Here is a 24,833-nt window from a genome sequence, read left to right on the forward strand (position 1 = left end):
TCTGTAAAATCAAGCAAAAAATCCCCAGGGAGCGCATACAAGGCCCTCTCCTCTCTTGCCTAGGAGACTTAATTCTGATAAAATCCTCTGACCCTGACTGGAGCTTAAATGTACCTCCTTGGGATGGTACCTATCCAGTCATTCTATCTTCTTCCACAGCAGTGCAGACAGCTGGCCTGGACTTGTGAATCCATCACTTAAGAGTTGAATGCTGGAACTCTCCTACTGCAGCGGAGAGCCTGGAGTCAACTCCACTATTGGACCTGAGACCAGAGCCCACCTCCTTCAACTGTGAACCCAGCTTAAAAAGAAAACTTCCATCATCTCAGATAAGTGCGGACTCCCATGAGTCCCATAAATTTTGAGTTACAACACCTTCTGCTAAATTAATTTTGCTTGTGTTCATATTTTGTTTGTGCTCGTGGGTGGTATTGGTTGCTACTTCTCCTTCTGATTAGACTAGATTTCAAAAAGCAGCATTAACATGTTCCTTTATCTGCTAGTTATATTGCTATGGGTTTTAGTCTTTTGGCCACACTGATCTCCTCAACAGAGAAAGATCATAACAAACCACAATTCTGGGGTAAAAACACTTTCTTAAATCTCTCCAGAGTATTTTCCTTTCCTAGGTCCCCATCAAAAAAAATTGCTAAATTTGTTATAAAAGACTGGTGGGCTGCTCATTTGCCACATTGGATCCATTTAAACTTTACCAATTCCCCTCTGTACCCACTCTTGAGAACAAAACCTAAAAACTATTCCTATGCCATGGTTCCCCTTTCTGAAGTACCTTGGATCAATCACTCTGCTAGAGTCCTTGACTAAAAGGGATTAATTTGGCAAACCAACTTTCATTTCCCCATTATGTGTCTGAGTAAAAGCCCAAAGCAAATGATGCCTAGGCCAAGGAAGGGATATTACGACCCCTCTGATTTTAATTTTACTATCAATAACGCTGTCTAGTATTATATTATTAATGTAACACTGTCTGGTGTTACATTAATAATATTGAGTCATATCTTGATGTGCTAGAGCATCACAACCAAACAGCTTTCACAGGGACCATTACAAAAAAAAGCAACAATGGCCAGGATTAATGCTAACTTAATCTATTCCTGGTGTGCCATAAAAATTAGTCAAGTTTGCAATTACATTGCAACTGTCCTAGCAGCATGAGTCTGGGTAACTTACACCCTGCCTTCCGCAAGCCTCTCTCTTTCTCTCTCTCTTTCTCTCTCTCTATGTGTGTATATATGTATATATATATGGAAAAACTTCAACATTGGATGGTACAAGGGAAAAAAAAACAGGCAAAGGCTCAAACCATTCCAAAATAAGCCAAAAAAATGTGTTGTGATTAAAGAGGTGCTACCTGTTCATTGGCCATGAGCTGCCTAATTATACAAAACCTCACAGGTATAAAAACAAATAAAATCCTAGCTCCCCTCTATGAATCAGTTCCTTCTCTTTCTGGATCCCTTAGTTGCTGTAATCTTCCTGCTGATCTTTGGGCCCTGCCCACCTAAATCTTATGGTTAAATTTGTCTCCTCTCACCTAAAAAGATTTGTTACAGATGCTGATGAAGATGACCACTTACTACCATAGCCGCATGACAGCTCCCCTCGTGGCCAGCCCTGATGCTGTGGGCCCCCACATAGCTCCTTTTCAGCAGGAAGTAGCTAAGATGAGATGCTTTGTCCCATTTTCTAAGGGCAGTTAGGGGGGCCACTGAGAGGGGGGTTTGAAAGACAGAGCAATGTTGCTGGCTTCGATGCAAGGTCCAGCAATGTCTTGAGCAAGTGGTCTGGTGAGGCAGGCTGCTTTTACAGCCTGTCTAACTAAATTTGTGAGCAGGGACTGAGAGACCATCTTTGCAGCTGCAGAGGAGGCTTGGTGGTTTTTCTCAGAAGTTCTCACCTGCAACAGAAATGTGCAGAGAAAAGAGGTGGCAAAACCAACCAAGAAGCAGAAGCTCTAAATGTGTACTCTGGGGACCAGTGAACTTTTGAGGGAAGAGGAATAAAAGGGGAATTAAAAGAACAATAAAAGAGGAAACCCAAACATTTCAGCAGACTACTGGTTTCCAGGTCCTGCTGCTTGACTCTCTGAGCTGCCTTTACTTTCGATTTTGGCAGTAAAGAAAACTTTGCTTTAACTGTGCCAGTGTTCCTAGCTTTAATTCGTTAAAGTTTAGAGAACAAGGACCCAAAGTAGCCAAGTGCCTCAGACTTGTTCATCAATACTGATGTGAACACTGAGAAGAGATAATATAGAGACTGTCACACACATATGCAGCTTCTGCAAAATGAAAAGGCCAGACTAGAGCAATGATTTTCTAAACATTATCACGTGCTCCTTTAATGAATGGTCTTCTGTCTTTAAAAGTAATCTTATGCAGAAGCCCAACTATAAAACAAATTAAGAATCTGAATAGTTCTGCCTAAAGAAAAACAAGGGGGCCAAGGACCTACTCACTAAGCAGCTTACAGTCATCTCTGTGCCTTGTGTAGTCCCAGGAGCAATTTATCAGATCCCCTAGAGAGCTTCCAAGAGCACTGTTGGAGAAATCACTAGAGCAGATAATCTCTCAGGGCCCTTCCCACTCCAATATCTCCATAACCCTTTAATATAAATGAGAGCATATCCACTCAGTGGAATATTCTGTCCCCACCAAAATAATCTTTATGAATGCTAGGCATGTATTTCAAAAATGGTTTAGGTTAAGTGTAAGTTATTTTAAAACACATTAAGTAGGCACATACTCTAACTTTGAGAGAAATTAGTTTTATGTGTGCAAAAATTCAAGGACAAAAAAGAATGAAGAGTTGTGTTATAATGATTATATTTAATAAAAATCTTATACTTGATACATATATCAAGTATAAACAGACATATTTTTTAATTCTCCAATTGTACAACATTTTGATGGTGAATAGAACTCAGGATTGGGAGACTTTAGAGATTTATATCTATTATGAGAAAAGTTGGTAGCTTATATTGACAGAGAGTTGCACGAAAATGGACTTGAATATCTTGGGAAAGTGCCAAATGTTAATGAATCTTCATAAGACATAAATATCACACCATTCACTTGTACAAAAAATGGATGTTCTCCATTAACCAGAGAGACAACACGACACCATTCCCTGGCATTTGGAGCACTTCACAATCTGAATTTGGGCTACATCCTTACCTTGACTTCTCAGTGCCCCTCAAACAAATTCATGTTTTCTAACTCAGTGATTCTCTGACAGAGGGTGGGAAGGTAAAATATTTAGTCTTTGAGAAAATATTTAGCAATATCTGAGGACATTATTGGGCTGTCACAACTGGAGGATTATAGGTAACAACTAGGCATATGGTTAAACATCTTACAATGCAAAAAACAATTATTCACTTTCAAATACTGTGAGTGCAGAGGTTGAGAAACCCTGTTCTAGTGCACCTGCCAATTGCTCTCCAAACATACAATGACCAGAACTTTGCTCCAATTATTCTTCCTTCCCATGAAAACCTATTTCTCTTTCTTATTTGGCAAATCAAGTATTTTCCAATCCTATCTCCTCTGCGAAGCTGTTGCTGGGCACACTAGGCAATCACATCCTCTAAGCAATCATAATATTTCCTCTAATATCCTTTTGGGACTCCCATGTCTGGCCATGGTCCCTTGGGAATCAAGGATTGGTCTCAACATTTGCATCACAGCTGCTAAGCACATGTGATTTGATAGAACACAATCCTCAGCTTATGTTCTTTTGAATTTTATTACCTTATTAACATCACGCCAAAAATAATTTTTCTCCAAAAATAGTAATTTTAACAAGTATAAAAATAATCCTTATGCTGATTGCTGGAAAACCAGGTCATAAATGCAAACTGTATTAGGCAATGAGATTTGAATGTGGGAAAAATACATGGATATACCCATACTTACTTAGTTTCAAAGATGCTAAGTGTCATTAGTCATCAAATTAATGGAGATGATCATTTCTTACAAATATCCTCTTATATTTTAAGTTGTTTTATTATTAATTTTTATAGCTAATTCATAGTAGGCACTTGTGCACTATAGGAAACTGGCATTCACACAGGAGGTAAGAACAGGATGGACCAGCTGGTATCATTTCTGACTGGTGGCATGCTGGTTACAGGGGCTAAGTGAAGCTGCCCAAAGTTACACAGTTACAAAAGGCAGAGCTCCCAAACTGAAAAGATCCCAAATATCACAAGGTAAATCCGTAGCCACATCACACTCTCCTAATCATTTAAAGGAATTTTTACAATAAATTTCTTTGTAGCATGAAGAATATTAGCACATCAACTATACATGTACTCAAGAAAATTATAGATACACTTCATGGTATCATGCCAATTCTAAGAGAGATGCTGATGTACAAAAAATAATTACTTAAAGTAGCACCAAAACTGCAAATTCCTAAGAACATTAATTAAAATGAACTACTTTTCACATACATACACATATGTATATGAAAATACCATAATTAAACTAACCAAATGCTGTTTGAGAAAGATGGAAGAAGGAAGAGGGGTAAGGGAATGTAATACAGGGGGTGAACTTGTTCAAAGTGTACTGTATATATCTATAGAATTATCACAATGGACCTCCCTGTTCTTATTAGTTATTCTAATAATTGTTTCTTATTAATGAATACTTATAAGAAAAGGCACACTCTGCCCAAATTTGGGGGGGAAATTTGTAGGACTAAGATAAAGAAACCTATACAATTTGATTGAGGAATGTACAGAAATGGAATGACAGGAAAGAAAAACCAGAAAAGGACTCAGTTCTCTCCAAATGAATTGATAACTTTGTTGCAATTCTAATTAGTTGCATTATTGAAAGGAAGTGGGAGATTTGGGAACATAACAAGGTTATGTTCATTTGGATGAATAAAATATATGAGATAAACCAGGGGTATCCTGAAACAGAACAAGGGTTTTATTCTTGTTTTGTTATGATATGTAGGAAAGATCTGCCCAGCCAGATACTACGTTCATTATAAACAATAATTAAATGCAGGCACAGATGAGAAATACCACCAACCTCAAAGGCTTTCTCTCTCTCTCTATGGACATATAATTAAATGGAAAGATTTCACCATGCTTTATTTTACCTAACAAAATAGAAATCTTATAAATCTTAAAAATACCCATCAGTATGGAAATTATTAAAATGACTATATTATTATATAGTCTTGGGATGAAACAGACAAAATATTAATATACAATTTCTAAAGCATCATGTAGGAGAATGATTAGTATTTTATATCATCTGTAATCTAATATATATGCCATATATACTACTTAGTAAAGTGGGATTACAAATAAAAATATTTCAGTTAATATTTATATGATTATAGGTTAAAGGCACTATTTAAAAATAAAGTAATAGACATTACAATGGGAAATATAAAAGATTTCAGAACATGATTTTTTTAAGTAAAAAGTAAGGTTAAACTTGTGATGCAATTAAAAACCAAAGAACAAACCTAAGACAATACTGAAAGAAAATGAGAAGCCATATACAAACACCCATAATCAAGAAGGAACAAAAACAGATGGTCACATAAAAGAAATACAATGGTAAATAAATACGTGAAAATATGTACAAATTCACCGATCTGATAAGAAATGCAAATTAAAACAAACAAAATCCATTTTTTGGATTTAATGTTAGATTACTTTTTTAGATTAAATTTTATGAGGTATAATGAAATGGTATTTTAGTTAGAGTGGAAACTGGTGTAAACTTTCTGGAGGACAATTTGGCTTGATTTTACATCCATACACACATACATAGTGTGTGTGTGTGTGTGTGTGTGTATACGTATATATGTTGCTTTGATATTGGACAAACAATTACTTAAAGGTTTTCAAAACAACATTAGAATGCTTCCTTCAATAGTTAAATGTTAGAAGCAATATCGATGTCAAATAACAAAACAGTGATCATTATACAGCCATCAATTAGAATACCATGAAAGTTATGAAAAGAAGATGATGGTACAGGAAAATGTTCAATTTCATTTTAACAAGATACACAATTGTATAAACGGCATGATCTTGATTGTGGTAAAACTTAAGTATATGCTTAAAATTATACTGTAGTAGAGGGAAAACAGGATGTGAAGAAAACTTGATTTTTTTCCAAGAGGTATCTTTGGAGCAGTGCAATTACAGGTAATCATTTTATGGGTTTTTTTCTGCCTTTTCTTGAATGTTTACAACAAGCTGTACTGTTTACAATCAGAAAAAGGTAGTTAAGGTGCATTTATGCCTTTAAAAAATTATTTCTGTAGGTCTTGCATTGCCTCTCCATCTTCTACACTCTGCAGCCATTTCTGCTCCAGAATTTTTCTTGATGGATGTATTTCCCAAGTTGCTACCTGTTTTACAACTTATTACATACTGAATTTTATCTCTCCAAAATAAGTAGGTTAAAGCCCTAACCCCCAATGTGACAATATTTGTAGATGGGGCTTCAAGCCATAAGTAAGTTTTTATGCGGGTGGGGCCCTTGTGAGAGAATTAGTGCCCTTATAAGAACAAATATCAGAGAGCTTGTACTCTTTCTGCTACATGAGAGCACACTGAACAGGTGACCTTCTACAAACTAGAAAAAGGCCCTCACCAAAAACCAACCATCCTGGCACTATGTTCTTAGACTTCTAGCCTCTAGAACTATGGAAAAATAAATTTATGTTGTGTAACCTTCCCAATCTGTGGTATTTGGTTAGGGCTGCCTGAGCAGACTAACACATAGATAGCCCCAAACCATGGTGGAGTAGAATACTCTCAGACTTCCTTAATGAGAAGAGTGGTTCCTCCTGCTTGCAATCTAGTATCCAGTCACCAAGCCTTCAGTTTATAATTTTATCTTTGGGATACTTAGCAAAACATCTTCCTCTTTCTTCTCTCTCTAAGCCTCTCCTTGGCTCTCAGTCCTCATATTCCCCCTTACGAGACTGTTGAATAATTCATTATCATCAGTGTATTCAGTTCTCCCAATGTCTCCATGTAGCCTGCAAGCACTGAAATAGCTGATTCCAGAAAGACTACAGTGGTCAAAGGCAATGCTCTATATGGGGGCTTTCCTGACCCTATCCTCTTAGAACAATAATGGACTCAAGTTTCACCCACTGCGAGAACAGTCAAATTTGCTCACCTCTGAAAGTTCATTATCAGTGGCATCCCACTGTCTCTAAGTAGAATGAGTATTTCCCCTGTCCTAGCATAGTCATCTGAGTATAATAAGGATTTGGAAGCCATCTCTCTCTCATAAAGATAAGGAACGAGAAGATGTTGCTTCCATTTGCATCTTGGAATTTTACCACACTGGATTAGATGAATGGATGTGGCTGTCTTTGAGTTCCATGTTTAATATTTTCAGATTTTCAAGGAAGAGTAAAACATGGTAGAAGTCATTAAGTGTAGAGTTATATATGTCTCATTTCTTCTACCTCACAGAACTCTAATGTGTTAGGCATAATCACATGAGTTCAGCACATCTTGACTTCATCCAAAACGTTGAGCATTCTGTCTTGCACCAGACTACCATGGTAGGTGACTACCATGTGTATCATTTGAACAGTACATTTTCTTTGTTTGTAATTTTTATATTATTCATATGTGCATACAGGGTCATTTCTCTTTCCTTCCCCTTGCCGTCTCCCCCCCACACACCCGCTGCTCCCTCCCTTCCTCCCCTTACCCCTGGCTACCTGGCAGAAACTATTTTGCCCTTATCTCTAATTTTGTTGAAGAGAGAGTATAAGCAATAATAGGAAGGACCAAGGGTTTTTGCTAGTTGAGATAAAGATACCTATACAGGGAGTTGACTCACATTAATTTCCTGTGCATGTGTGTTACCTTCTAAGTTAATTCTTCTTGAACTAACCTTTTTTCTAGTTCCTGGTCCCCTTCTCCTATTGGCCTCAGTTGCTTTAAAGTATCTGCTTTAGTTTCTCTGCATTGAGGGCAACAAATGCTATCTAGTTTTTTAGGTGTCTTACCTATCCTCATACCTCCCTTGTATGCTGTCACTTTATCATCTGATCAAAGTCCAGTCCCCTTGCTGTGTTTGCCCTTGATCTAATGTCTGCATATGAGGAAGAACATATGATTTTTGGTCTTTTGGGCCAGGCTAACCTCATTCAGAATGATTGAACAGTACATTTTCTTCAGCTCCTCTACAGCCAAGACTTGACTGGCCCTATAGCATGGGTGACCCTCATCAACAAAGTAAAAACCACTTTCTGCTTGTTAGCCAAGCTCTCGTACCTCTCCTCCTGACCCTGCATGTATTATTTTAAGTGTAATGTATTTTTAAATTGCTGCACCATTTAAATATGTGAGGGAGAGCTGAATTGAATATTATTTGTGGCATATCCTGATTTGCAAAGGGCCTCTAAATCTGATCCCTCATATCAGGTTGATACTGAAATCCCATTACTTGAGATTGCAAATAACTGTGTTTGCAAAATTGTGGATGCACACTTGGAGGCAGCATCAAAAATTCAGCCCATAATGTTAACTTTGTTTGAAAAGATCTTGATTTTCCAGGAAGCAATCTCAAGCCATTCTTGCTATTCTTTAACTCTGTCTGTCATGGATAATGCATTAATAGCCTAAGGATGACTCAGCAGTTGGTTCTTTAGGAATCAAGATCTACAGTCAAAATAAGATCTTGGATGAATAGAAGAAGTCCATTTTTGAAGTAAAATGTAGGATATATTTCAGAACAAGTGAGATCTTCAGAGCTCAAGTTCAGGTTAGAAGTGAAAAAGCATTCATTCCAGCCATGTTTTCTCAAGGTAATCACTTCCTATTTCCCTTCCTGCTTCTCTGCCCTATATTTTCCATGCCCCAGGATGCTACCTGACCTAAGCGAGTGTCCAGGACACAAGTAAATGATATTCTAATGCCTTAAGTGAAATCAACAATAGTCTCAGAAAATATAATTCTGTTATCAAAATGAAGAATAAAAATGAAACAGTACAAGACCAGGAAACTTTATTATACTAAGTGAGTTCCACTCAAGCTTAGGACAGAGTTCTCAGGACTGTTAACCTTCAAACCCCATACAGCCTGAGCAACAGGTGGCAAAGAATACCAGGGCATGGCATTGTTTCTCTATGGTAAGTACAAGCCAAAGCAATAGGCAAAATACATCAGGGGCTGACACCAGTCATGTTTGGAATCAGTGCCAGACATGAGAGCTATATGTAGACAGGAGGGTGTGATGGAAGAAAGAGTCTTATGTTCTAAAATACAATAAAAAATAATGGGTTATTTATTTCTTGTTAATAAATTACCACAAAATTTAGTAGATAAAACATCAAATATTTAGCTCATTGCTTTTATTGGTCAGGAATCTGGGCCCCACTCAACAAGGTCTCCTGACTCAAAGTCTCTCACAGGCTCCTCAAAGTGTTGATCAGGGCTGCAGTCTCATATGAACGATTGAATGGCGAAAGATCTGCTCCCAAGCTCACTCACATGACTGAGGTAAGGATTTGGTTCCTCACTGGAACTGAGCTGTTGAAATAGTTCCTCATTGACTTTTGACTGGAGACATCCCTAAGTTCATAAGCACACAAACCTCCTCATAGCTCAGCTCATAACATGATGGCTTGCTTTGAGCATACAATCAAAAAGCTATACCCAAGATGAAAACCATTGTCTTCTTCTAATCAAATCTCCAAATCCAGTCTGTACTTAAGGGGACAGGACTGTAGAATGGAATGACTTCCATAGCTGAGGTCATTGGGGGCTGTTACAAAGGCTACCTATCACAAGGAGGAAGTAAATATTAATAGGCTGATAATATCATATGTTATAGGTTAGAATGTATATAATAGCTTATAATTTTGATAATATTTTGAATGACAAGTTTTAAGATACTGAAAGCATAGAGTTTTGATGGAATAATTTCTTTCCTTGTAGTGGTTAAACCTAACCATTACCAATGTCTCTTCCTCCATGTTCCAAGGCATATACACATAAGAAATATTACATTGATTTTATGGGGATGGGGTAAGGGTGGTAGATGGATCATAAAGGAGAAAGGGTAGGTCATTCTCTACAAGAGGAGCTATGATGCTTTGTAGGAGGGCATGGGGGAAGGGAGAACAATGGAAGGCAATGGATGGTGGACAATGAAACCCTGAGACAAAATAGTTTTAGAGCCCATGGAAAGAAAGAGTAAAGATGAAGCAACCCCATGACAATCAGAATTTAGGAGAGACAAATATGGACAGAGGAGTTTAGAAAGACTCATGAATTGTATGATACAATGCTTTTTTCCAAGCCCCATGAAGAAAATGTTCAATGGAATATTACATTGTTCTGAAATATTCTGAGGGTCAAGTGAATTGGGATCATTACTTTGAAATGTGACATTCTGGTGACACTGGGGAAAAATCAAAAACTTTTATTAGGCTACATAAGATACTGGCCCAAGGAAACAATCTTAGATATTGAAGAACTATGCATAAAAATACCAATCATTATTTATGATGATGAAAAACTGAAAAATTTCCACGTTCAATAAAAATAAAACAAAGTAATAAAGCACATATCTGTGCATTATGAAATGTTGCAAAGATAATTTTAAATGATGATTATAAAGATTTTATAATGACATAAAATCTCTGTACTAGGACATTAAGAGGGTAAGGGCAGATTATACAAATTTTAGCTATGAATAAAAAAACATATGTCCACAAAAAGATGTAGGTGCTAGTGGCTTACACCTGTAATCCTAACTACTTGGGAGGCTGAGATCAGAAGGATCACAGTTCAAGAGCAAATAGCTTAAGAGACCCCATCTCCAAAATAATCAGAGCAAAATGGATTGGAGGTGTAGCTCAAAGAGTAGAATGCCTGTTTTGCAAGAGCAAAGCCCTCAGTTCAAAGTTCAAACCCTATCCCATCCAAACAAAAAGAAAGAAAAGAAAATGAGACAAAACAATGAAAGATCAGAGAAGAAATCTGTGATATTGGAATTCTACTCTGTTATCTTTTCCATATTAAATGTTTCTCCTTTAAAAGACACTTTCCTAGGGCCTCCCATTTACACACACCAGGAGGGATATGTTTTGATTTTCCATTCTTTCTACCATCCATCATGGCTTTTCTGGAAGAGCAGATAAGAAACTGTTGGTATAGCCATCACTAGAAATCAGCAGTGTACGGATCCATCTCAAAAGACACCTGGGGTCTGTGTCTGTCTCTACATATCAGCCACTCTTCAGTAAGCAACCAGGAATCCCAACAGATCAAAAAGCAAGTTTCAATATACCCTCTGTATGATCTGTCTTTTCTAGACCATCTACATCTTTTGACATCTTCAAGGATACTTAACATTAGAGCCCAGGCCATGTGTAATCCAAATACCCTAGAAAAGGGATAAGAGCTGAAGTCTCTGGCACCTTAGGGTTTATTACTTTCTCAGAACATTTTCTTGCAGTGATAAAGAAGAAAGATAATATCCTGTTCTTTCAGGACACAGAATAACTAAGAGGAAAGAGGGGAAACAAGAGGAAGCCCAGGAGACATTCTTTGTTGTTTTTGGATTCTATTCACAGGAATGCCATTAAGGACCAGGGGCACTATGAGGTCAATCCAAATACACAGATAATTCAGGAAGGCCTCATACCTGTATGACCTCACTGAAAGAGATGTCTAAAAATGGTGGTCACCTAGAGAGAGTGCAGGACCATAAGGGCAAAGCTATGAGCCACATGTATTCACATTGGATACACACACACACACACACACACACAAAACCAAAGCGATCTTCCTGCCTGTCTGTTAAATACCTCCCAGGGAAAGAGTGGAAATATTACTCATTTGCAGCTCTGTAGGATTTTAAAAAATAAGAAATCAACAAAAAACTTTTCCCATCATGACTACAACTCTGCCTGAGCAGAGACTAGGAAGAATGAAGAGGAAACACTCGGACACTTCTTCCACTTGTTTGCTCTCCACACAAATACTCATTTCTGGAGCAGTTGGGGTAGTGAATGAAGAGCAATAGACAGGTCTAGTGATTACCTGGTGACCGGTATGAAGTGAGTGAAAGGGTTATATATAAACAAGGAGCTTTTGTGTCAATTGTTCCTCTTTGAGGGATGTGATCAATGCTGAGCAATTCTATGGTGAAAGATTTCTAGGTGACTTCTCTTGATGGGAATTCATAAAGAACCTTTTATGTCTAGATGAAGCTTTTATTATTGATATTAATGAACATTATGATCCATGCCCTGCTTTCCCCGCAAGCATGGTGGGGCACTAATGAAAAAAATAGTAATAATGATCACTCCTTGCAATTCCCAAAACATTTCACTACCATTTCAACAATCGCCACTATACAGCAGATATGGTGCATGGATATGGTCTTGCATTCTTGGCAGCAATCATTTCTGGATACAATGTTCCTTCCCATGAATCCCCCTTTAAGTGCAGTTTTCCATCTATTAAAGATGGCCTGCAAAAAGAAACCTGATACTCATGAAGGATCGACCTTTAAGACATTTGTCAAAGCAATATTTGGGAAATGTGTCTTCTGAATCACATGTGCCTATGTAGCACAAGTTAAAATTTTAATATCAACCATCATTTCAATGTTTATTTTATCATGACTGATTTCTCTTCAGTGTTCCTCACCACCTCAATTCTACTGCACTCTGCACACATCCCTCTTAAAGTAGTTTTAGAACTCTTTGTTGTTTTGTTTTCTTTTATAACTTCACGGGAATTTAACTCCATAAGGAGCTGAAGACGATAATGTTGGGTTAGGTATGGATTCTTGACAGTAAGTTAGACTCATTCATGTGTTATCAGAGGTCCAAGGGAAAACAGCCCTGCCAGGCCTGGGACCCACATCTGTGCCAAACAACATAACAGATCATTTATGAGTCATGCTCATAAGGACTGCCAATATTCATAGTACTTAAAGCATATATAGTACTTAAATACAGAGTACTTAAAGGCTTATAGTTTACAAATTAAAAATCTGAAGCAAAATCTCCCAATATCCACTTAATCACACCTGGCCCTTTCAATAACTTTATGTAACCAAAAGAAAATCATGGTTCTCATTATATGGATGAAGAAAACACAAGTTAAATATGGCCCATTGAGTCCAAAGTTTGCTTTATAATCCAGAAATGCAGATTTTGAATTTTTTCAAGGAGGTGCAAAATATACCCCTAGCAAACAAACCAAGTCTCTTGAACATAAGTGATTAAGAGCTTCAGACAACCTTGGATTCTGTCTTTGGGGAAAAGCAGACTGTATAAAATGAGCTCTTCCTCTGTGACTCCTATGACACCTAAAAGAATAATCACAGCAATTACACCTCAGAAACAGAGAAGTGATAATTACAAAAATGAAATGTTCAGCTACCACTTGGCTAGCCGACATGGACACTAACTTTTATATTTCCCCATGGGGGCATGTATGAAGGAAGCACAGAGTAGAAGAGAGACAAATACAATTACCAGGAACTAGGGATTTATCCTTTCTCATACATAAAAGAAGTGTGGGGGAACAGAAGCTGGAGCATTCTCATCTTGCTCTTTGCAAAAGATAGGAAAATGCTGCCTTTCCTCCACTTAAGTTCCTTCAGAAATGCTGACATGGCTCATGTAGTCTACTCTGCTTTCCTTCTCCATCAATTTGAGTTCCTAGTTGGCTGACTGTCTCACCATCTCATCTCAAAGTTTTTTTTTTTTTTCCAGAAATGGCAGACTGCTTTTCTTCTTCTTCTTCTTCTTTCTTCTTTCTCCTCCCCCTCCTCATCTTCTTCTTCTTTCTTCCTCCCCCTTCCCCTCCTCCCCCTCCTCCACCTCCTCCTTCTCTTTTCTTTGGGAGAGACTTCTGAGTAATGGCACACTGAGGAATTGGTCCATCACAACTGGGAAAAGGCTATAGTTCTACAGCTGCAATATCAGAAACAAATACTTCCTTTTTATGCCTCAATCTAATGAAAAATCTTAATAGTTCCAAAGAAAGACCAAATAATAGCTGTAATAAGAGTTATGGATGAAATAATAATTGTTCTTTAAAGGAATCACTGGTCTGAACTGAGGATAGACCAGGTGTTGAGTCAAGAGTGATAGCCCCCAACTCCTTTTCTCTTCCAGCTACTCTGAACTAGGTACAATACAACACAGCTGGTTTTCACAGTATGCTTAGGCAATCATCATTTTTAGTTATGGACACAGTTTTGTGGCTCCAGAGGTGAACAGGTGAAGCTACTACTTGCAGAGAAATGGGTGTGATTGTGTACAGGTAAAAGGTACATGTCACCACCACCTCAAACACACACATGTAACATCCCTATGTTGTGCCAAGTATAAAATGGCTATTACATGACTTTTCAAGGTAATTGAGGTAAGATATTTAAAAGGAGTTGGGAGTAGTACTGCTTTCAAGCATTGTAAATTTTGTTTTCTTTGTTTTAATTAAGTATAATTAATTAAAATAATTAAGTATATCATATACTTTGGTGTGTGCTTTCTCATCTCTATTCCTTATCTACCAAAACAAGAAGCAAGCAAGAATCATCTTCACATTATTGCAGGAAGTATACAAGGAAATTTATACTGAACTTGTAACAACCAAGGTGAAAAGAGTGTGCGTGTATAAAAGAACATCAATTAATATAAAAAAAACTTTTGAATAGGAGAAATAGCTAGTTTTCCATTTGAACCTTGGATTCACTCATAAAAAGGTTTTTAAAAAATGTGCACCACAAAGATTGTTATGGAGGATTTATCAGGTGTGATATGAGAAAAAGATTTTGTATGAAAATGAGTTTGAGAACCAGTGATCCCAGGTTTGGCAGGCTTCTTCCCTCTGAGCTCCTCCAGAGTCTTCAGTATCCTACTATGAATCACTAGACTACAGAAAGACAGAATTGGATAATCATGAGCTAAATTTATTTGACCACAGAAACTCCTACGGAAGGAGAAGCATTGGGGCAATTATTGTTCTTCAGGGAATTTTAGGGAATATTGCTTTGTAGAGTAGGCGCATAAAAAAGAGAGGGGAGTATAGTAAGTTAAAAGCACCTTGTTATGAACCTCCTCAATCCCAGTGTTTCTCAACTACTAATGTATATTGAGGGATTGTGCTAAATGCACATTCCAGTTTCATAAATCCTTATTGGGCCTGGGATTCTGTATTTCTAACAAGTTGCAAGTGATGTGAATGCTGCTTGTCCGTGAACTGCTCTTTGAATAGCAAAGAGTTACTACACATTTGTCCTCAAGTGCTGAAGGTGTTCATTTATTGTCTAGAGTCTCTGCTGTCTGCTAATTTTTTATCCAAGAGTGTGTAAATGGGGCTTACCAGTAAAACCTGTTGGGTGTGATGCGCTCATGCATGAGTTGCCACCGTCTTCCAAAGTCCATGGAGCTATAGAGCTGAAAAATAATGAAGCAAGCAGAGCATGAGCACAGGTGTCCTCACCCTGCAACATTCCAACACCAGAGTGCATGCACACACCATAGGTACCCAATTCACCCAGATAAAAATGCAAGAATATGACTTGTCATACTTATCATGGTACCTTCTCAAGCAAGTATAAATCCATTTCCAATGTTCAACGTCTCCTTTAGGAGTAAAGCCTTTAATAAAAGTATGCCTTTTGTTTTCTTCAAACTCCAAAAAGTATCTAACTAAACCTAAATCAATTCAGTAACATTTACTTTAAAACTATTTATTGACAACTATCATATTGAAGGCACTCTGGGAAAAATAAAGATAAGGAAGAGACAGAGTTTATCCTCCCAGGAAAAGTGGAACACAGCTGGGAACCAGTGCCTCATGTCTGTAATCCTAGCTACTCAGAAGGCAGATATCAGGAGGACCACAGTTCTAAACCAGCCCCAGGCAAATAGTTCATGAGACCCTATGTCAAAAAAAAAAAAAACTATCACAAAAAGGAGGGGAAGGTGGAATAGCTCAAGTGGTTAGGAGTGCCTGCCTAGTAAGTGTGAGGCCCTGAGATCAAGCCCCAGCACCACCAAAAAAAGAAAAGTGGGACATATATGTAAAAATGCTCATCAGCTGATAGCTAAACCAATATCATATGCAAAATGTTGTGCTCTTTGACTTTTTTCTCTTTCTGCTTTGATACATTATAGATAATATGAAATGGACCTCTTCATTGTCATCAGATACCAGGCTCATTTACATTCCCATGTGTTTGAAAGATAGCAAGGATAGGCCACTCTTTATGTCAAATTAAAATTTTCCCATCTATGCAAGACCAGCACATCCTCCAGAAAAAACCTTTTCTAACCAACTGAGCCTACACATCTCTGTTCTTTCTCACCTTTTGTTTCTACTGAACACTTATCATGGAGTAATATGGTTGTAGACAAATTCACATTTGTCTATTGTTTATGGTTATATTCCTTGAATACATATAAATGACCATGAAATATCTGTTGTATATTAACTGTAATAATAATATTAAAACAGGAAGTCATAATGGATAGCAACTAACAGAATGAGAAAAAAATTCCAGATGATCTCCAGTAAAACAGGTCCTTTGTCCAGGGGTGGATATCAGTGGGAGGGGGAGGGTGAAGGAGATCAAATATGGTCCATATACTTTGCATATGTGTACAAAAATAGAACAATGAAACCTGTTGAGATTGTTCTAAGAAGTGGAGGAAGGAGGATGATGGAGAATGATGGAGAGGGTGAATTTAATTAAGATACACTATAAGCACACATTTACATGTCACAGTGAAACACCCCTGTACAAGTAATACATACTAATAAAAGAGATTTGGAAAAATAAAAAGAATTGCTTGCATGGTTAATGGAGTCAGATTGTATGTTCACTTATTTTATGGATATAGAGGCTCACCCCTTTATGACACATTAGGAATAGGCCAGCAGCCTGTAAGAGAATAAGCAAGAGTAACTTTTACCCTGCTAGGCTGTGAATCACAAGAGAAGCAGGAATCATGGCTAATTCACCTCTGTGTTTCAATGGTTATATAATGCCTGGCATATAATAGGTGAGCATATTAACGTCCCATTTCATGAAAATCTTGGCAAAGTTAAGGATTTAAGTTTCCTGATGTCTAGCTCAAGTCTCCTTCCATGACCTTTGTGCATGTTTATGCTCTTTTTATTACAAGTGTTTATAGGGAGGGAAATTGAGGAATCCAGAAGCCAATGGCCCTTAAGTTTATTATAGGGACAGGTGAAGTATATTCCTAAAATAACATCCCCAGTTGCTCTTGTCTATAGGACTATGCTCTAAGTAAAACACCCTCAGATAACCTGGCCATTTGTAAAGTTCTAAGTCCATAATCAAAGCTCATAAAGAAATTTCAGCATGAACTTATGATAATCTCAAATTTTAAGGGGGTAAGAAAGTTTGGTGCTCATTTCAATTTAATACAGCAAGTTATGTATTGAACCCTGGCACCGTAAAAAATCTATTTGTGTCTAGTAAATGACAACTAGCTAGCTAGCTAGACAGCTATATAGATAGATAATAGATAGCTGAATGTAATATATATAATATATGTAATAATATTATATATAATAATAATATGCAATACTATTATATATAATTTGCCATATGTAATTTCTTGTGGTGCTCAACAAAACCTATAACATGGTTATCATTTCCATTTTAGAGATGAAGTTATCAATACTTGATGCTACAGAGTGACTATAGTAGCTATCTGGAAAACTGGGACATCAATCCTGATTTAGCTAATCACAAGTTTCCACTATCCCATACCTCTGTGCACCATTTTTCACAGTGTTCAAGCAAACTGGGCTCTCACACTATGAATAAGTTCTAATTCCTATGTATTTCCAGTTCTGCATATGGCAATACTACTCACCATTGTTCCCTAGTTCCTTTCTTCATTCACCAACTCAATGAATAAAGCAACACTGGTTCTAAAAGCACTAAATTACACGGCACATAAGACCACATATGATTACTTTATTTCATTTAAAATTGAAAAATAATTGTATATATTATATATTGATGGGGTACAAGTGATGTTTTGTTATGTTTACATTGTAGAATGATTAAATCACACTCATAAACAAATCCATCATCTCCAATATGTACCATTTTTTGTGTGCAGTAAAAACATTTAAAATCTACTTTTTTAGAAATTTTGAAATGTACATTAGTTATGGTCATCATTCTGTGCAATAGATCACTAGAGCTTATTCCTCATGTATAACTAAAATGTTGTACCCTTTGATCACCATCTTCCTTCTTATGCCCTGGTGCCCGGTGAACCTCTAATCTCAACTTTTCTCTAACAGGTCTACTTTTAATAAAGTAGATTGTGTGGTATTTGTGTTTCTGTGCTTTCCAGCCAATTATTTAGGAAGTAAAAATAGTATCCCCTTCCTTGACCTCCTAGCATACACATAGGTATGCCAAATCACAGAGGAACATGGGGCAAAGGGTGAATCTCTAGAACTTTAAAGATTGGCATGGGTAGAAAAAGAACAATGGGACTTCCTGGAGAAATATGTCATGAGCTAGGCCATTAGAGACAACTGGTGTGGATAGGAGGAAAAATGGATGGAGATTTATAGGGCAGAAGAAACAATAAGTACAAAGATGCCAATATGGCCAATACCTTGAGCTTACCTTGTAGAAGAACTTTAAGGAAGAAGGAGGAATATGATGAGGGTCTCTGGCCAAAAGCAGATAGAAGTTGTCTATCATCTACATGCCTGACTCTCTTTCTATCCATCCACCCATATATCTACCTGTGGCTGTTTATCTATCTATCTATCTATCTATCTATCTACCTATCTATCTATCATCTATCTATATCTAGCTCTATCATCTATAGATATGTATTTACATATGTATAAAAGCAAAGATTTCATGAAAACCAGACCATTCCATACTAATATATTTTGTTTCAAATACTGATTGTTCCATGTAGGGTTTTTAAAAAATGGTTGACTCTCCTTCCTATGGCAGGTTTTTGAGAGACAGATGCACAGACTGAGGAAACATGTCTCCCAACTTATAACCCAAAGACCACACATGGTCAACTCTGATTCCAATCATAGCAAAAAAAAGCCTTTAAATTCCTTTCTAAAAAAGAATTAAAAACCCAGCATGATCATATCTTCCCCAGCTGCTAACTCCAGAGATAGACCAGGCAAAAACCATGAGGATCAGACTGACACTGTTGGAGTTTAGAGCAGTCCTTTGGAGAGAGAGCACTTCCTGGTGCCCACACATGGCAGAAGCATGGCTCTTCTAGTGTCATGCTTCTCCTAACACAGAAAGAATGAAAGGTGCTGATCTCCTCATCGAAGTTTGTTCCACCTCCTGACTCCCTTGTCTCTGGTTTTGCTTCTTCAGCTCTTCAGTTTGACTGATGGGAAAAAATTAATTGTAATCTCTGCCTAGAGGTAAATTCGGATGAACAGAAAGAGCAGGCTCCAATTCATTAACGGCCTGGGTTTAGCTCCCTTGTCTCTCAACCTACAGTGAGTTTCTGAGTACAAAGAGCAGTTTTCTTCTACCATAAGCCATATCCTTGCAATCTCTTCATTTACATGTTTCTTCTTCCTGTTCATTTAATCAATCATGGACTCTTCATTCCTTTACTCACAGAAAGTGTGAAACAATCACTATACCCAGTCACAAAGGTTAAAAAGCCTATGGTTAGAAGATAGAAATGCATACAATTATACTGCCAAGTGTAATATAAGCGATCTCTGTGATGGTAATTGTGGGCAATTGGGTTTTTGTTCATTTGGTTTGCTTTTTAAGTTTTTTGGCAGTTACTGGGGTTTGAGCTCAGGGCCTCATGCTTGCTGGGCAAGCACTCTACCACTTGAGGCATACACCCATCCCATAATTTGGTTATTTTTGAGATAAGGCCTTGCAGCATTTACGCCCGGAACAGCCTACAGCATGATCCTCCTATACCCACTTGCTATTTTTATTGGTTGAGTCAAGGTCTCACAAACTTTTTGCCTGAACTTGTCTGGAACCTCTGCCTCCCAAGTGGCTGGGATCATGGGCCTGAACCACCTGGTAGCATTTTCTTCTTTTGGTCATCCAAATTTTTTAAATTCTAATGAGCATTGTGTTACTTTTGTAGTTAAAAATATTAAAATTTGAACGTTCAAATGAAAATGAAGCATACAGTGAAATTCAATAGTAAATTGTTGAAGATCATTTAATGATATAAAAATGCTCATGATATATCATTCACTTAAAATATATTACAAAAGATGCATATATTAATATCAACTTTATTTTAATATTGCAAAAACTTCAAACATGTTAGAAGATTAGAAGGAAATATGCCAAAATATTAGCAGTGATCATCTCTGAATTGTTGGATTATGGACAATGTATATAAATTTTAAGCTTTCCATCATTTTCAGATTCTTTTACAATGGATATGTACTATAGTTCAACAGTAAGAGAAACTTACCTTTTATTCTACTTATGTTTTAATATTAGTAAGTTTCTGATTTCAAAGTCTATATTACTATATTTATTTCTCAAACTAATTCTTCAAAGACCAAAAATTAAAATTCCAATGTTTTCATGCGGAAACAAGAATTGGACAAACCAATATGGAATTTTTCACAGGATAGTATTTCATAAAAATTATCATGGATAGTTTTAAATTCTTCTTTGATCATTGGCTCACATTGTGTTTATACAGCCCTACGTAGTTTCAACTGAATGTGTTCGTGCGACATAAAAACAAAGTTTGTTTTGCAAATAATAAACATCCTTAAAAGCAGTCCTTGTTTCTACGAAGGTACATATGTGATGTCACGTCCTGCTCATGAAGTCCCCTCCCAACAAAAACAAACATCACCCCTGGATATTACCAGAAAACAAACCAAATCCCTTCCTTTTCCCTCTCCCACTAAATACCATGGCCTCATATCTGTTAACAAACACAGAAAGAATACTAAGTGAATCATCAGAACAGCTGGAAAATCTGAAAGAACATGCTCTTTTCCTTATTGATTCAGTTATTATCTCCCTAATTACATCAGCCTGCCAGAGAAAAGCATCTGAGAGCTGATGAACGAAGAAGGCAATTTAGTCAATGAAATATTCCACAGGAAGAACAACAGGTTGTACCTAGAAAGCTTGAATTCAACAATAATATGAGCTCATTAGGAGCATCAAGAATTGCTATGAGTTGTATCTATATTCTCCCAGAAAAACATGGTGAAGCCCTAACTCCAGTATCTCAGAATGTGACGTTATTTGGAAACAGAGTCTTGGCAGATATAATCAGGTTAAAATGAGATTATTAAAGTGCACCCTAGTCTACATGACTGGTGTCCTCAGAAAGGGATAGACAGCCACAGAGGGAAAATAATGTGAAGTTATCCAGGGAGAATGCCACATGAACACAGAAGACTGGAGTGATGCATCTATAAGCCAAGGGACATCTAACATTTTGGACAAACCACTAGATGCTAGCAAGAGGCAAGCAAAAAATCCTCCAGAGGTTTAGGAAGAAGCAGACCTCTGCTAACATGTTGATATTAGAATTCCAACCTCTGGAAAAGGAAGGCAATAAACTGCTATTGTTTTAAGTCAGCCAGTTTGTGATACTTACATCAGCTCTGGGAAACTAGTACAGGCATCTCATACCCACCACTGGGAGTGAGCAGCTGGAGAGAGTTAATGATGATCCTTTCCTCTGTTGCCTCCTGGTCTCGACCTATGTATTTAGCTGTAGGCCAAAGGTCTGGTTTAGGGCAGGATTACTGAATTGTAAACCTGAGGATTTGAGAATCAAATCCTCATTTTCTGGCATTTTTATGCCCCTGTGCATTTTCGTCATGACCCACCTCTAAAGATAGTTTCTAAGAAATGTGAATTCTTAAGAATCACAACTGGGCATAGTCAAAAGAGGCAAGAAAATATACATTTTAGGAGATGTTTTGGTGATCAGGCCAGATTTCTAAGAGCCAGGCTATTTCCCACTTAGGAAGAAAGGATGAGTTGGAATATATTTATCTAAAAGCTTTCCTCATAGGAAAGTTCAAACCTGATCTTTAATTGCCCTATTTTTTTTCAAGAAAACCTATGGGTTTTATGCAGCATTCTGCTAAATTATGCTCATGATGGTCATTGTCTTTCAAATAAAATAACCTGGGAGGATATAGCTTAGTGGTATACCCCTTGCCTAGCATGTCTGAGACTCTGGGTTCCATCATCATCAAATCATCACCACACACACACACACACACACACACACACACACACACACACACACACAAACTTGGTTTCTGCTCAAAATAAGACATCTCTGCATCTTTCTTTGGAAGCACAAGGGTGGTGGTAGGAGGCCTTGGCTGGACTATGTAGGACTGTAGGAATAAACCCCTGGGACTGTGGTAGTATTTACAACAGACTGAAGAGAAACCAGGGTCACACAGAGGCAGAGTCCTCTGGCTCCTCCCTTAAATATTCTCTAAAGAATTTCTTTCCTGATTACCAGTGAGAATCAAACCATCCCATATTCTTCAAAGTTCTGAGGACCCAGACTAGAATTTCTGTTCTCACCTTCTTTTCCTCTGCCTTTGGAGATACAAGACATCTATGCAATGAAGAAATTTTAAAAACAAGCATATACTGCTTGCTCATGGAGCCCTGGTATTCTTCTGCAGAGAGCAACATCTTTCCTTTCTTCTCAAAGATTTCTAGCAATAGAGGTTTTCTTTCTCTCAGATGAGTTACATCATTTACTCTTTCCTTTCACAAATATTGGTCACATGTCTATTAAGAACCAGGCACTGTTCTATAGGTTTAGACACATCAGTGAACAAAACAGACAAAAAGTATCTGCCTTCAAAGATCTTACATTCTAGTGAAGATCATGAACTTACAATGGCCTCAAGCCCACAATGTGAAAACACAAAGAGAAGGGAAGAACTTTGCCATTATTTACACTCTTCAGACACGGGTTCATTTTGCTGGCATTCTAACATGGACAGAAAGTTTCTTTGCTTACGCAAGAGGAAGATTTTCCCAGTTTTTATTGGAACAATCTTCTAAGGCTGTCTTTTGTTTTCCTGCTTTTGATAGAGACAAAAAAAAGGTTTTACTTTTCCATCCACTCTAAGGAAAGCATAGTGCAAATGTAGTGATTCTGTTGACAATGGAATTTCACTATAGTGTTAGGAAGGAACAGGAAACCCAGAGAGCTATGCTCCACCTGAAACTGGGCTTAGCTGTTCCTTAGCTAATGAGGAGAGTTGATTCAGTAACACCAGACTTTTATCATCTTTAAGAACCAGAAAATTTACTTTTATTTTCTGTGAAATCTCTACATTTTTCAATTTTGATAATAAATTCAAACAGTTAAAATATACTTCAGGGGAAATAAGATATGCCTTGACTCAAATAGCCAGATGCTACCTAAGGGACACAAGTTATAACCTGAATCTCAGTGTAAATATACAAATGCCTCAAGAAGAGAACGGGTCTATTAAACATTGAAGTAAGATTGCTAGGTTAGGCAAATAAAAATGTAATTCTTAGGTAATTTAAATTTCAGGAAAAAATATTCTATATGGGTATGTCTCATGCAATATTAAAATACACTATTTTAAAATTTGAAATTAAAATTTAACTGGGTATGCTATATTTTATCTGGCAACCCTACCTTGAGGTATCATCTATTCCATTTTTAAGACTCTGGATTATAAAATACATTCTCTTACATTATGTGTTTTTGCTCATTGACATTCGACTTGTTCTTTGACTAAGTAAACTGAAATCTTGGGATTGTTATAAATTACTCATTTACTTAGTCAATGAACTGAAATCATTCACTCATTCATTTATGTGGTGTTAAATGAATGCCTAGCATGTGCTAAGCTTAGTGCTATGTGGGATTACATGATGAATAACCAAATTCCCTGATCTCTAGAGACTCAAAACTTGGGCAAGAAGATGACATGTCAATAGGTTAACTGCAGTACAGCAAGGTCATGACAACAGAGTTAGAGAAGAGACACTAAGAGGGCTTACAGGAAAGAATGCTAGCTTTGCTAGGCTGGGGCAGATCCATGAGGTAAGCCATAGTAGGTGAGTAGGAATTGGTATAAAGAACAACTTCCATCCCAAAATTACAGATAACAAAGATGAATACTTCCAGTCATAAGGAAAGATGTTGGAAATAAAACTGAAACATTAGCTCATCCCTCTACAAGAGTATGATTCACTTGGGCCATATTACAATATATTGGTCCAACTTCTACAGCTAAGAGAAAATAAAACAGACACAAAAAGGGATCTAAGCAAGGTAATGTAAAGCATTGAAGAGGAAGGGGACGAGACAGCTCCACAAAAACATAGACATAAGAATAAAACAGAGACTTAAAGATTGGCTGTGAGAGTGAAGGCTATAAATGCAGAAAAATGTAGGTTGGTACACACTTGTTTATTGAATTTCAAAACACTCCCCTTGAACTCCAAAGAGGCAAGATTACTACACCAAAAACAAAAACAAAAAAACTACTTTTCAAAGCAAATTCATAAAATTCATTATGTAAGAAGTTGGTGAGAAAGGCAGGGTATCCTAAAAACAGTATCTAAAAACGAACTTTAAGACCTACTACTTCTCAGTTTTCTATCAAAGCATGTCCTTATGGCCAAAGGTACTAAAGCATCCCACCAGGAATCTGGGGACTTGATCTTAAACAATTTGATGAAAGGACAAATATTTTCATGTTTCTAATTCTCATCTTAAAATTCCATGCATATTTTGTTGTCTTCTCTAAA

At 37.2% G+C, this 24,833-nt stretch overlaps 1 protein-coding gene across 2 annotated transcripts in view; it reads right to left on the reverse strand.

Moving 5' to 3' along the window:
• Positions 1-24,833, reverse strand: part of Sorcs3 (sortilin related VPS10 domain containing receptor 3) — a 601,718-nt gene that overhangs the window by 205,724 nt on the left and 371,161 nt on the right. For both annotated transcript variants that reach the window (XM_074078350.1, XM_074078349.1), the window contains exon 5: positions 15,383-15,456. In XM_074078350.1, coding sequence (XP_073934451.1) covers positions 15,383-15,456 — 74 coding nt within the window. The remainder of the gene's footprint in view (positions 1-15,382; positions 15,457-24,833) is intronic.

Source organism: Castor canadensis, chromosome 7 (genome assembly GCF_047511655.1).
Source record: "Castor canadensis chromosome 7, mCasCan1.hap1v2, whole genome shotgun sequence".
Lineage (NCBI taxonomy): Eukaryota > Metazoa > Chordata > Mammalia > Rodentia > Castoridae > Castor > Castor canadensis.